At 36.6% G+C, this 13,812-nt stretch overlaps 1 protein-coding gene across 50 annotated transcripts in view; it reads left to right on the top strand.

Annotated features, from left to right (window-relative positions):
• The first annotated feature begins 139 nt into the window (after nt 1-139).
• LOC114521039 overlaps nt 140-13,812 on the top strand; it is a 65,376-nt gene continuing 51,703 nt past the window's right edge. For 24 of the 50 annotated variants that reach the window (XM_028544770.1, XM_028544918.1, XM_028543094.1 and 21 more), the window contains exons 1-7: nt 141-210; nt 10,645-10,704; nt 11,043-11,150; nt 11,297-11,422; nt 11,635-12,270; nt 12,997-13,119; nt 13,543-13,671. In XM_028544770.1, coding sequence (XP_028400571.1) covers nt 10,659-10,704; nt 11,043-11,150; nt 11,297-11,422; nt 11,635-12,270; nt 12,997-13,119; nt 13,543-13,671 — 1,168 coding nt within the window. In that variant the 5' untranslated portion in view covers nt 141-210; nt 10,645-10,658. Of the gene's footprint in view, nt 211-4,273; nt 4,352-10,644; nt 10,705-11,042; nt 11,151-11,296; nt 11,423-11,634; nt 12,271-12,996; nt 13,120-13,542; nt 13,672-13,812 lie in introns of those variants that run through there. The other 26 variants (XM_028544294.1, XM_028542027.1, XM_028543621.1 and 23 more) reach the window with 3 other exon arrangements.

Raw genomic sequence — 13,812 nt, 5'->3', positions numbered from 1 at the left:
TATGACTGAAAAACATTTTCATTTTAAAAAAAAATCAGTTACGTGCATGGTAATTAATTTAATAAAAAGTTAGCTTGGTTTCCTTTTTAATCTTATTTAAAACGGTGACCGTATAGAACGGAAAACATCTGCCATCTAGCGGGGGAAAACATCAAATTACGTGTTGTCAAAGAAGGAGAAGAACCGCAGTTTTAAAATCTCAAAATTTAGGTAAGATAAGTCCTGTATGGAACAAAACAACTCAAGCACATCATTGCTCTCCGTGATCTACCAAGAGCTACACGCTGCCACAATTGTGCTAAATTCGTGCTGAAAAACTCATGCCTGCATGTATCACTGATGCTGCCGGCCGCTTTACTCAGTTTTTTACGCTAAAAGTGCGGCTCATATATTGCAGCTGCTTGTAAAATGGTGACGCTGCCATTAAAGGAGTTAATTTTCCTTTCACCGCATGAGGAATTTTTCTGTTTGCATCGACGATTTTCTGCGTCGTAAATCGTGAACTCAAATCGTCGGGATATATGCACTACGACATATTATTTATTCATTTTATTACGGACATTGTACATTTGTACACTTCCTTAAGCGGGATCATATAAACCGCCCTAAAACGTGGATTCAATTAATGATGCGAGATTGAGTGTATGATAATAATTCGACAGCAGAGCTCGTTATTTTGCCGTTAATAACTCTGCATGGTATTCTGTATTTCTACGAAGATTGCTGAAGAAAGCATACTAAAGCCTACTACGTCACAAGGCCTACTCGGACTCGGTCGCGTCGAATTCGAACAATCGAGATGATAAACCTCATTTAGCCTCATTATCTATTGTTTAAATTGCATTCGCCGCGACTAAAGTGCGACGTATAAACTAGTTAATCGTGCTTTGTGAGCGGTTAAGCACACAACATATGCTTTTACCGAGCTTAATAGTGAATTCTTTCAGTGCGCAACGATTGCCGTTATTAAACCCAGTCAGGTTAAAAGAGTTGGTAGATATGCAAATATTTCAGGCCAAATTGTCATGATCTATTAAGAAAACAAAGAAAACAAAAGACCAAGAAAAAGAAAACAAAGAACTAGTGTGATGCTGTTTGCGCTCATATATGCAGCTTCCAACCCTGTACTAACTATGCATAGAGCATTATATAAAATAGGTGGGAACACAATGCTGCCCATGCAGTGACTTACTTGGCAGGGTAAACTCGACCTAGCCAACGACTTCTTTAAAAACCAGCTTGTGGAATGATACTTTGTATTTTGTAGTAATTTCCGGTTTTTAAGCTATTGTGTTTAGAGTAATAGCAAATATATATCAAAATGTGGCAATTATAGTTACAAGGTTTCTAATTATAAAAACGACAATGCGAATTTGCGAGGGAAAAAATTACAGGATAACGTGGTATGTCGAAAAATTTGAACCAAGCATTGTATGTGGTATATTGGCAGATACTTTATTCATGTGTCAGAAGTCTGATTGATTACTTAGTCTCAGTGTACACACTGTATCAATGGCTTCTGACGTGAATGCTAATGCTCGATACTTCCATATATCTGAGTTGTCTAAAAGGTGATGAAGAAGTGATTTCTTCATTGTCGATTCAAATGAGAACGCGTGACCTTTATTAGACATTTCAATTATTACTTATTAGACATTTCTGCCATCTGTAAAAGTTTTGTTTTATGGCCTTTATATATACACATATACCATTAACACATTAGAGTGAAATAAGACTCCCATCACTCCAATCTTCCAGCAGCCACATACTTGACCTCGTGTTTAAAGAGTCGGCTTCTTATGAACAAACCAATTAATTTAATGAATTGGAGCAATAAATCGTCAATTTCCAGTGTCTAGTCTGACTTTTAGACTTAGATAAATATACAACAAATCTCAGAAGCTAGGAGACTAATCGGCGAATTGACTAGAAAAATGGTGTTGTGTTTTTTCTGATATAATTGGTTTTCCATGTGGAAAGGAATTAAGTGTATGAAAGTGGTCTCTCATTATATAGTATCGAATTTTGCTCGAGTGAAACAGGAAAAATATGTTTTATATATGTCATTAACATATGTACTTCACATGCCAATGTAAAGTTTATTGCCAACCTTTCTAGAAAAGAGTTACATCATGAGTTACATCATATGAGCACTTGAAATTGTACAACAAACACATCTTAAAATTATATAAAGTCAGCAATGTTCTTAGCAAGAATATATTTTATTTCCCCTTTGGAGAATTTAGATAAGTAATAATCTTGGGTTTCATAAAAAGTCAACTTTTAAAGTATGTTTATATGTATTGCTAGTTACTAAGGCTAGTTTTTTTCAAATCGCGTACGTGATTGCTCGACTTGAGCATGAAACTGGTATGTTAAAAAAGCATTTCTTGAATGTACAGTAGAATCGGATACAAATTGGAAACGTGCATGGCATATATTTTATGAAACGCAAATCAAAAATACATAAACAATGAGTAACGTTACACAAAATCGCTTGATATAAGTATAATATCGTGATAAACGAACTTGCATGCTGCGATATATAGGAGTCTTTTTGCGCGCCACAATATGCAGGACAATTTTATGTAGCTACATTTTTTGTACGGACTCTAATCTAAGATCTAATTTTTTCTAAATGCGCATAAGAATATTATAGGCCTAGTTCCCGTTGTTCTCTTATATAACAGTTGGGTATTTAGAAGGGCTGACTCTATATCTAACACGCTACCAAAATGCTCTAATGCATTTTATGAGGTTGTCAAATCACTTATCACATGCATGCACTATAAAGGTTTTGGAATGTGATCCAGTATTACATAACTGCGAGTAAAATAATAAACTTGTTTGCCGAATGAAGCAAAAAATGTCGATGAATTGTATCTTAATTCCATTCTTCCGAGATTTGTGAGGCAAGATTTGTAGCGGTTGGGAGGAACGTATCCCCGTTGAAACATATAGCAATGTACTGGTCATTGTGCTATATGATTTGTGTTATACATACCAACAAACGGGCACACTTAAAATCCATGTCGTGAATTCAACTGCATGGCAATTGTGTTATTTTAAACAAAATTTAAACAAAACACCAACTTGGAGTCAAATTCAGTCCACCATTGGGAGTTAAATTAGCACCTTAAAAAAAAACTGTGTTGGTTGGTTATGTAGTTATTTGTTTACACAGGATGTACTAAATTTCCCGGGGGTACATGCATGTCGGTTGGCCGTTGGTGACTATATATGCTGTTAAGTTGTGAATAGAATTGTACATATTCTGTACATGGTATATGGTGAAGGGGTTTGTGAAATCATAAGTTTGTCACGTTTGGATATTGTTTATGACAGATTTTTCAAACTTCAGTAACAGTCAACTTTTACGTTCATTTAAAAACCCATATGCACTATTGTTTCTTAGAAGAAGTAATTACTTTGACCCCCTGTCCGATTTGATGCGTCCTAATTGACCCGCTGAGGTCACGCGTCTGGTGGCGATTTTATTTCAAGTAATCCTATATATATATATATATATATATATATATATATATATATATATATATATATATATATATATATATATATATATATATACATGTATAGGTATTTCTATTAGATAAATCGTTATGTACGTTAGGGGTAAATTATTGTTATATAACTGAATGTGTAGTAATTGAAGATTGGCATTAAGACAAAGAAGAGAAAATTCTTTTCCCGAAGGTCGTCCGAAATCAAAGAAACTACATGACATTCACCTCGCAAACAGCGAGCATTACAATAACAAACGTGGTACAAAATATTCATTAAATATATTCGCTCTACACAGTTTTATAACTAGTGCCAGTAGTGCTCGGCATAGCAATACAATTCGACGACTATCGACTAATTAATATAATTATACATGTACACACAATTTGACTTATCTTTGTACCTCTGTTATTTTTAGTTCATATATAAATACAGTAAAAGCAATTATCAATAAAACATTCATCACAGCATAAGGACTAGTTTACGTGAAAAACTACCTGCGTGTGTCAAGATTGATAGAGATTCAAAATCCTTTAGTAAAAATGTAACGTATTGGGTCTCGCTGTCATTGATAGAATTCGTCAGTCATCAGCTTAGGACACAGCTAATGCTCTGGAACTTCCTGTGAGAATATTTAAGTGAACACAAAGGCCACTTGTGTCCACCATTTTTGGCTTTACGTATCGTGCTCTCGGACGCACAAATAACATCAGAGGAACAAAAAGATTTTTCTCCAACAGTATTTTACTAGTGGAGAACAGCTTTGATAAACGTTGCTCTAGCAGAGCTTTGGACTTCCAAATAAGGTCGTAGCAGTCAGAAAACACTGGTAAGTGAAACGTTTAAATAAAAAAATTAAATCATTGCGCGTTCTCACTCAAGTTGAAGTAACAACTTTTTGAGCAATGGCTTTTTCGCCATATTGATATTGTATAATAATCCTAACCGTTCTTTTAATCAGTCGTGTAAATACAAGATTGCTAAGATTCACGCTAAATCTGTCTCCTATTTTCTTTATACAACATATACCCAGAACGCTATTTGTGGCATCTTCTTTTTTTATTCGTTTGAATACAAGTCCCACGGCGCCTATGCTAATTATTTAGAATTCACTGATCGCGATGTGTGGGAATACACAGATTCTTTCAACAAAGTTTTTAAGCTTATAGCTTGTTTTCCTAATTTTGTCTCTATTTTCATTGATAAGTTAATTATATACATCTGGAGATATGCAAAGAATTCTTAATTTTGACAGCTATCAGCAATAGCAATCGAGTGGATCTTTTCAAGAGAGATATTTTATATTACTTCTTTTCAATCACATTTATTTATTTAATTTTCGTCATTCGTTCAGTCCATATGAAATTAAGAACAATGAACAAATGTTGAACATTTTGAAATTGCGAAACATTACATTGCATCGAACATATACAATGTGTATGTCACTAGCTAGAAACATCACCTATAGCTGAAATATAGTGTTAAAAGATAAATTATGAGATATATGAGTTCCCTTTTACTTTACATTCCATTTGCGGTCAGACGTGAATCTGGGTCCTCAAACCACTCAAGAAGTAATTTCATCACTGAAGTAAAATTATCGAAACGACAGCAATAATACTCTTCCAACGAGTGAAATCCGAGAGAGAACCGGACTTATATAAAATCTGTCTTTTCCTGACAACAGAAAGGTTATAGGTAACCCGTTTCCGGGTTACTGGTGGGGCTTTTTTTTCAACGCTATTAATATGCACGCGAGCAACAGAAATATTCTTCGAATGAAATAACGTCCTCAATACCCGTAACCCGTAACCCAGGTATCACTAAGTACCTATCACGAATAATTCGAATAACGAAGTGAAAGTAAATATGACACAGCCTTCTGACGACAATTGAATTATATATCAATATATTGAATGTACCATGTCCATGCCATTGAAAAAACCCTTCTAGATCTGGATTATTTTTGATAAACAATAATAACATATCAATATACGTCGATCAGTTTGATAAGCAATAATAATTTTTATAATAAGAATATGGTATTTACCCTCAAATGTGTTAAATTGTTTGCCTTATACGCAAACGCGCAGTAAATTGGATTGGCGTTATTGCTGTATTAAATTTCTTGTGACGAAAATACCTCAACATGGAGTAAATCAATCACATGCGTTTCGAAACGATTGTAACGATTTTGTGATAGGAAAATAATAAATCAGTGAATAATTATCTTGGAATCGTCACGGGCACGCTATGTGACATCAGTACTGAGCACCACATGATCTTCATGGTCGCAGCAAGTTTGAACGTACAATATAAATGATATAATGTATTATTTAACGATCACGACTGGTTTATTATAATAATAAACATTGTGTATCGATTGTAGGTTTTTTGAAACAGGTGCTAATTTGGATAAAAGTTATGCGCTTCTCAATACATCACAATTTTTTGAGGAAAGCTATCCAACTTTCTATCATTAAAAACACATTTATCCTGTGATTTATCACAGATGGATTGAAGGTGATCCTTTAATTGTGCCGCGTGCGAAAATTAAGCATGCATGTCGTGCTTGCATTGAAGTGTTACAGATTATATTTGGTCATGCGATCAATAAAAGGAAAGGGCTTGTCCTTCCGAGGTTTTAATGACAGAACAAAAATGGTTAAGTCCGATTATTTGAGATAGCAATTTGAATGTTTCTCAAGTTTTTTTTATAAGACGTCATTAGTTCAACGTAACATTTTTGCCAGAATAATTCTGAAATTAAACGGTCATAACAGCTAGTGGACATCCGTCATAAACCGTCACCTGTATTTGTGATAACCAATTCATTTGTGTGCTTAGTGAAGTTCAATCACGGCCAGCACAGGCGACTTGTTCAACACACGCACAATTCAACAGCTGCATGCATTAGGGCCTAATAACAATCGCGTATCTCTTTTCTCACTTTGGTAATACAGTGAGACATGCATGCAACATAATAGCCAATGATAAATTCTAGAGGTTCAAAGGGTCTTAATTTTCGAATGGAATTGTATACACACTTCCAATTCAAGCCAGGAACAGTTGATGGAAAAATGAGTCAACCGATCGGTCCTCTGGCAGGAATCGAACCTACGCTTTTTGCGATGCCGATGCAATGCTCTTGCCAATGATAGAATTTCTGCCTTTTATGGGAACTTATTTCAGTTTTCCCTTGTACCCTTTACTAACAATGACAGTGAATATACTTGAAACAGAATAATATGTTTATATAAAGATATATATGCTGTATATATACTGATAACCATGTCCCCATAAGATTCGGGGAACGGATTAGTATACAAATGAATAACGATATTATAACGCATGGCCAAGATTAGAATATTAGTTGCAGACATGCCATTGCGATTTGAGTGCGCTGTTATTAATTTGTCTGCGCTAACCACAAAAAAACATTTGTCCGTCATGAATTTTATCAATACCTAAAATAGCGCCAAGAGTTAGAAACGTCAGATGCGCTCATGCATGCACTAGATTATGAACAAATCAAATCAATAAAACTGCTTTTGATAAAAGGATCAGAAAAAGAATTAAACAATTATGTTTTGAACTATTACGATGACGACGATTACTCAGTTAACTGAGGGCCGAGATAAGTAACCGTTATCCTTGAGATGGCGCCACAGAGACGCTAAAAAATATGCAGCTTGTGACCTCAGCAGTCCTGCTAATTCCGCAAGTGGGATTTGATCTTGGTTCTAAATTTACGTTGTTTTTATACTATATAGAATTTATATTATCTCCTCATGAGATGCCATGCAGCCTCCTTGCATGATTTCGTCCCTCACTAACGCCAAGTGAAAATAGTCGCCGCCTAAATAAGTCTTGTAAATAAGACGTAAGTCTCAAATGACTCGTATAAACAGTCAGTTTTCATGCAATAATCCACGATTATTTAGGCCTGGCGTTAAACCCTGCATGTATGGGCTTATCTTAGCCGCGCTTACAGATGATTCAAGTCGTTCGTGACTTACGTTGATAATCCGATTATCAATCGTATTTTGAGTATGTAAAACTTACTGGGCGTTGAGCGGATTTGCCATACCGTGTCTGTGCGGTAAAATGAGGCAATCTCAAGGCCATCTTCTTTTCCTAAGTGGGGAGAGAGGGACAATTTGTTCCGGAATAAGGGTAGGCGGAGAACCACAGTGACGTTATGGTGCAATAGGTAAAATTGGTTATAGAAAGAAGACAAAGGCTCCGTCATGCGCACATCAAGAAAGGGCTCCTCATTTGATTTTTGTCTCCCCGCAAAATGGGATGTTCTTGGGTGGCTCAGGTGGCTCTGTAGGTTTGAACAACTACCAACCACCCTTAGAGGGTCAAATCCCCGAGTCATTCTTCTTACAGTATGTTTCTTAAAATAATGAAGGTCTAATAGGATAAAACGAGTTTTGGGACCATGTTAATTTAAAACAAGAAGGAAAAACACGAGATAAAATTTTGAAAAACCAAGAAGGAAAAAAACCAAAGATAAAATTTTGGGAGCGTCTATTTCCGGTTTAAAATTTTTCACCCTTGACATCCGCAAAAAGGTAATGTGGTATTTGACATCCACAAAAATTAGGTAAGCGGCTAACAAAACCGACGCCCAAATTCGTCAAAGCTAAGTCACGCTCAGTCTGACTCACTTCGATGGTATAGAGCTCAATTCCTCTTTATTTCCTGACAATATTAGCTACTACTTGCCCAAGCCCCGAGGGCATGGTTGTAAATGTTTTACCATGTATTAATTGAAAAAGCACGCTTTCAAATTCTGTGTCAACGCTCAATAAGATTTAATTGTATCAAAAATTGCGCGTGTGGATTGATTAAATGAATGACCAACGACTAACTGGCAACAGGAAACCCGCCCAAGGATAGCTGGTATATATTTAAATGCCATTTGCAACATCAGCGAATTAAGGGCCCTCGTTTGTCACTTGTCATTGAGAAAATTATCCATTTCATCAAAAAAAATTTTCTGTTTTTCTCCTTCCAGCTCCAGGAAATGACTGAAAGTCTTTGCACCCTTTATAAATGCTTTTCAGTTGTTTTATTTAATCTCTGCATTGGACGTGGTCTCTCTCAAACAGCTTACTATTTTTATAGATTTATTTTTTTTATAGAATTATTATAATTTTTAATTTCCGAATTTTTGTGTGTGTTGCTTAGTTTTCGTTGTATTTCTTCGTCTCCCCTGCATATGGCAATTAATGCCGAAGTTTCCTTTTTTCTGACCATGTTTCTCCGCGTTTCGCCATTTATATTTTCTGAGCAAGTCAACTAAATGCCTGAGCCTGCCATGACTGCATGATTCACGCTCTGAAACCAAGATCACCTCTTGAGGTGGTCTACTTTAATTCGGTTCGAATCCGCTTCGCTTGCGACTGTTCACACTTACCTCATTCGGACTCGAATCGATTCCGAATCGATTTAAAAAACGTTAGTGTGAACCCAAACAGTGTGAACCGTTCGCGTTAGTGTGGGCCCTAAGGCGCAAAGGACGCACAATCGTATCGCCTGAGGTCTTTATTATGCTCAATTTACAGCTGGTTGTCAGAATGTCAGAAATACATGGGACCTAAAGGTGATAACAGAATTTTAACATTAGGGTTTAATAATTCGCTATTCGACGGATATTGCTATAGCTCTTGAATAGGTGTCCCCTGACTTAGACATTCCTTACACCCATAAACAGCTCACGCCACACTTACATCAGTTATCTTCTGACGAGACCGTTTCGGATGATCTATAGAGGAATTCGGGTCGAAGAAATTTTAAAAGATTTCGCCCCCAACCCTCGCTCCCAGGTTGAGAGATTCTCAGGGGAACTTGTAAGATAGCATTGCTATTAGAAGGCTTGTCGGGCAATACAAAGTCAAAGGCCTTCTATGTCAAGTATAATTGCCCCATATTTCTCTCAAATGCAATATCTACATGCATGTCAGTTATACGCTAAGCAAATTAATTCTAATAAGTTGAGTTAGAAACCTGAGAGTCAGACGCCCCATTCCCGCAGGACAGCTGAAAAAGCAACTTCTTTTGGTCAAGTCTTTAGGTAGCTGTTGATAAATAAAATTTTAAACCTTTGTTTGAATATTTCTTCAATAATTTTCAGCTACGCCAAAAAAACACATTTTCCAGACTCTGAACCAGGGCGTCGATCAACAAGGATTACCGGTCTTGATTGGCAGAAAGGGCTATTAGTATTAAAATACCGCAAATATGGTGTTAACTTATCATCAAAACATACTAATTGCTCCATATTAGATTAATTAACTTATCTAGCCTCCTAATTTTGCACTGCAGTTGTTTATGCATAAAAGCGTCTTTACTTTCTAATCAGGAAATTCTGTGCGCCATTCTGGTTATTGTCTTGGATAACTCCTTAATGTAGCTAACACACAAAGTTCTCTTCGCTTTACTGTTGTCAGTCGATCATTGCATTCCTCAAATTACAAAGTGAAATACGATAAATGTTTTGGTTGCATGGAAACAATTATTAATGGCATCATAAAGAAATGAAATTGTTTAAATAATTGCCTATAGATAACTATAAAACAAAAGATTAATCGATATTCCATTTTTACTTTCTAAATTGTAATAAATTATGTATAATATATTTGTATATCATTATACATAATAAACTAGGAAGTTACGTTTCTTTCGAGAAACGTAACCGCATGCCTAGCAATAGAGCGTTGTGAGGGGGGCGGGTAGGGTGGTGTTGGTGAAACCCTATAGTTTAATTAGTCAAAAAGTCGGTCCAAAAACCTGCCGTTTGTGACAAAAAAAAATCCGCTTAAGTCCGAAATAATTTGTTATTTTGTGCCGCGCTTTTGACGTGAGTAATGCATTATGAAACGTGACATTTGTACTATTAATAACTTCAAAATACAATTGCATATAGTTCCGCTTTCGTGCTTCAGAAATTCAGTTTTTATAAGGTTTCAAAGTGTATTTTCGAGCCGGGAAAAATTCGAGTTTGCGCTAACTTATATACCCTGTACAACCAGGCTCCCTTTGCACTATCGTCCGTCGAGCATTTTGCGAACATACTAAATTTAAAAATTCGTTTTATTCATTGCTTTACAGCTGAATAAATCAACATGAAGATTCTAGGCCTTCTTCTGTTGGCCGTTTTGGTGAGATCTCGTAAGTTCCACTATTCAATATATTACTATGTGCTAGTGCTTAGCTTATGCATGGTTGGTTTGTTGTTAAGAATTTAACGTTTTCATAATTTATATTTCGAAACTGCTCTGTATCTGAATAATCTTGGTAAATTGAATAAAAGTAATCGTTCTAACATGGTCTTGCTTCGTTAAATCATTTCACGATAAATGCTCATGTCTTGTAGAAGCATAGCTTTGATTGAAAATAACGATTTTTTGGTTTACCATGAGTATAATTAGCATAAATCAACCATAAACTAATGCACATGAACGTGAATGAAAGTTTCGGGCTTGTAAATTGTATTTTCTGTTAACCAGAACTTCCAAACATATGCGGAGATGATGTGTGCCACAGATATGCCTCGTGTGTTGGCGGGAGATGCGAGTGCAACGAAAATTATGAAGGGGATGGAAAGGATTGTAGAGGTAAAATGAAATTAGAAGCATTTTACAGCAACTGGAAGGAGAATACGAAAGGCCATATTTATGCGTGGGGAACAAAAAATCTATATGCTTCATCGAGCCTTTCTGCTGAAGAAACTCAGAATAAATTTCTTATCTTATTTCTTTAGGAATTAAAATTTGTGGTGGCACACGAGATGATTGCCACAGAGATGCTTCGTGTACAGACACAGGACCTGGAACGTATCAGTGTACCTGTAATGAGGGCTTTACAGGAGATGGGAAGTCATGTTCAGGTACGCTTAAAATTTAAGGAATAATTATACGGGCGCACATCAAGGGGAGAAGTACGAAACACTCCTTTTGGAATTTTGCTAAACGCTTAAATTCTGTGCATTCAGATTTATTTATTTTGGACTTTTTCACGGCGGGCGAGTTCAAATGTTCAGAGCCAACGAAGAATCGCCATCCAAAAAACCGCAAATATCATAATTTTTTATTGTTGTAGTATCTGGTGAAGCCGGTGAAGGACAATGCCAGAAAGCAGATATCATTTTTGTATTGGACAGGTCTTCTAGTATACGAACATCTGATTATGATTTAATGCGAAAGTTTGTAATTGATCTTGCGAAAAAATTAAGGGTCGGAGAACGGAATAGTGAAGGCGAAGTTGTGGGGCAAGCAGCGGTTGTGACCTTCAGTGAGCGAGGAACCGTGAGAATAAACTTAAAACGTAGTCAAACTCCTGGGCGTTTTGAAAACGTTGTGAATAATATGCCTGGACCGATGTCAGGTGGTCGAACGAAAACTCACAGAGGTTTAGACATCGCTGATAAACAAATCGTCACTAAAAGGGCTGGATATCGTGAGGATGATCCTGATGTGGCAAAAATCTTCATGGTTATTACAGATGGTAAACAAACGCGTGAATCTCGACGGCGGGGTTATAAATATGTCAAGGAAGCCATGCAGCCATTCTTTAATCGTGATATGAATGTATTTTCGGTGGGTGTTGGTTTGAACGATGATAGTGCAAAACAACAAGTAAGAGATATGGTTCAAGTAAGAAGTAATGCGATTCTGGCAAAAGACTTCAAAGAGTTAAGCGAAACAGTGAACAAATTTATACAGAAATTTTGTCCAGGTATCTTAATGAATCTAATAGTAAGGCTTGTGCACCAGTTTTTTAAGGATCTTTAAAATCTTTTTTCAAATATTTTCGCGACGTGAGGAACTACATTCTTCATAGATGCAAAACCATTCCTGTCTAGGAGACACGGCCTAGAAAATGTTTGAAATCCTGATCTTGAAACCCAACCGATGAAAACAAGAGGGGGGAGGGGTTGTGTAGGGTACCCTGACTATCCCCTTTTCTCGGGTGAAGGGGCTATTTATAGATTTCTTATGTTCGATCTTTGGTGATTGAATATAGAAAGAGATATTCATGAATATGTATATACACATTGTGATCATGGTTATAGCAGCCTGATTTTGAAACAAAGTCAAGCGATAAAATTCTTTCGATCAAAAATTCAGGGGAGGTAGTGGAAAACTCGCCCTCAGTGGTTTTGCATGCATGTGATAGGTTATGTTTGTTTCAAGAATCCATCGCTCTTAAGGCTGGTTTCCACTCAGAAAAATTATCCTCCGAACTAGATCAAACAGAACGTTTTTATTTTGTCTTTATATAAAACAATTAGTTTTGGTCGAGAACACAATTGTGATAAAAGAAACTTTGTGTCATCATTGGAAACCAGCCTTTATAACTATGTTTACACAAACTAATTTAAGTCTTGATTGTACCCTATATGCATATCATATATACACGCTCTTTATTTATACATTCACTCTATTTTTCAACGTGAATTAGTTCCTTCGATATGCGGTGGAAGTGACGACTGTGCTCCGCAAGCGAGCTGCGAAGATACTGATCCTGGAGAGTACCAGTGCACATGTCAGGAAGGCTATAGTGGAAATGGAAAGCTTTGCATCAGTAAGTTTTGGTATAGGAAAGAACGCATCATTGGTCGTCGTGATTATACATGACCTGTTTCGATTCGAAATTCTTGATTATACATTCATGTCACCAGGGCCGTCCTCAGGATATTTTACAGGGGGGGTGTAAGGTAATCTAAACCGACTGATCGACGGATTTGTACCGACTACACTCTGGATGAAACTTTGTCAAGTTTATATTGGATCGGTCTATAGTATCAAAAATATTTTTGTCTGCCGACTAAAATAGCAATTTTACCGACTAAACCTAGGAAAAAACTTTCTGGGGGGGTGTGACACCCCCCTAAACCCCCCCGTAGCTCTGGGCCTGCATGTCACCAGGACGCCAACTTACTCAAATGTTTGCTAATTCACTGCTAAAGAACAAAAGAAATAATTTATTCAATGGCTTGTTATTTAGTTCCTCCCATATGCGGTTCTGAAAGAGATGACTGTCATCCATTCTTCGCAACCTGTTCAGATACCGGACCAAATAAACATGAATGCGAATGTATAACGGGATACAAAGGCGATGGCAAGACATGCATAGGTATGTAATAGTAGAATATTAGTATGGCTATACCTGTGATAAACGAATTTGGGCCGTGTTCGATTTCGGACCGTGCTAGCTCGAATTGTCGACTCTCCGGTATTTGGACTCCTGAACTGGACAAATGCGAGCACGATTACA

This window comes from Dendronephthya gigantea, unplaced genomic scaffold, assembly GCF_004324835.1.
Source record: "Dendronephthya gigantea isolate DGI-Jeju-01 unplaced genomic scaffold, DenGig_1.0 000000F, whole genome shotgun sequence".
NCBI lineage: Eukaryota > Metazoa > Cnidaria > Anthozoa > Malacalcyonacea > Nephtheidae > Dendronephthya > Dendronephthya gigantea.
This window is presented reverse-complemented; position numbering and strand designations above follow the sequence as displayed.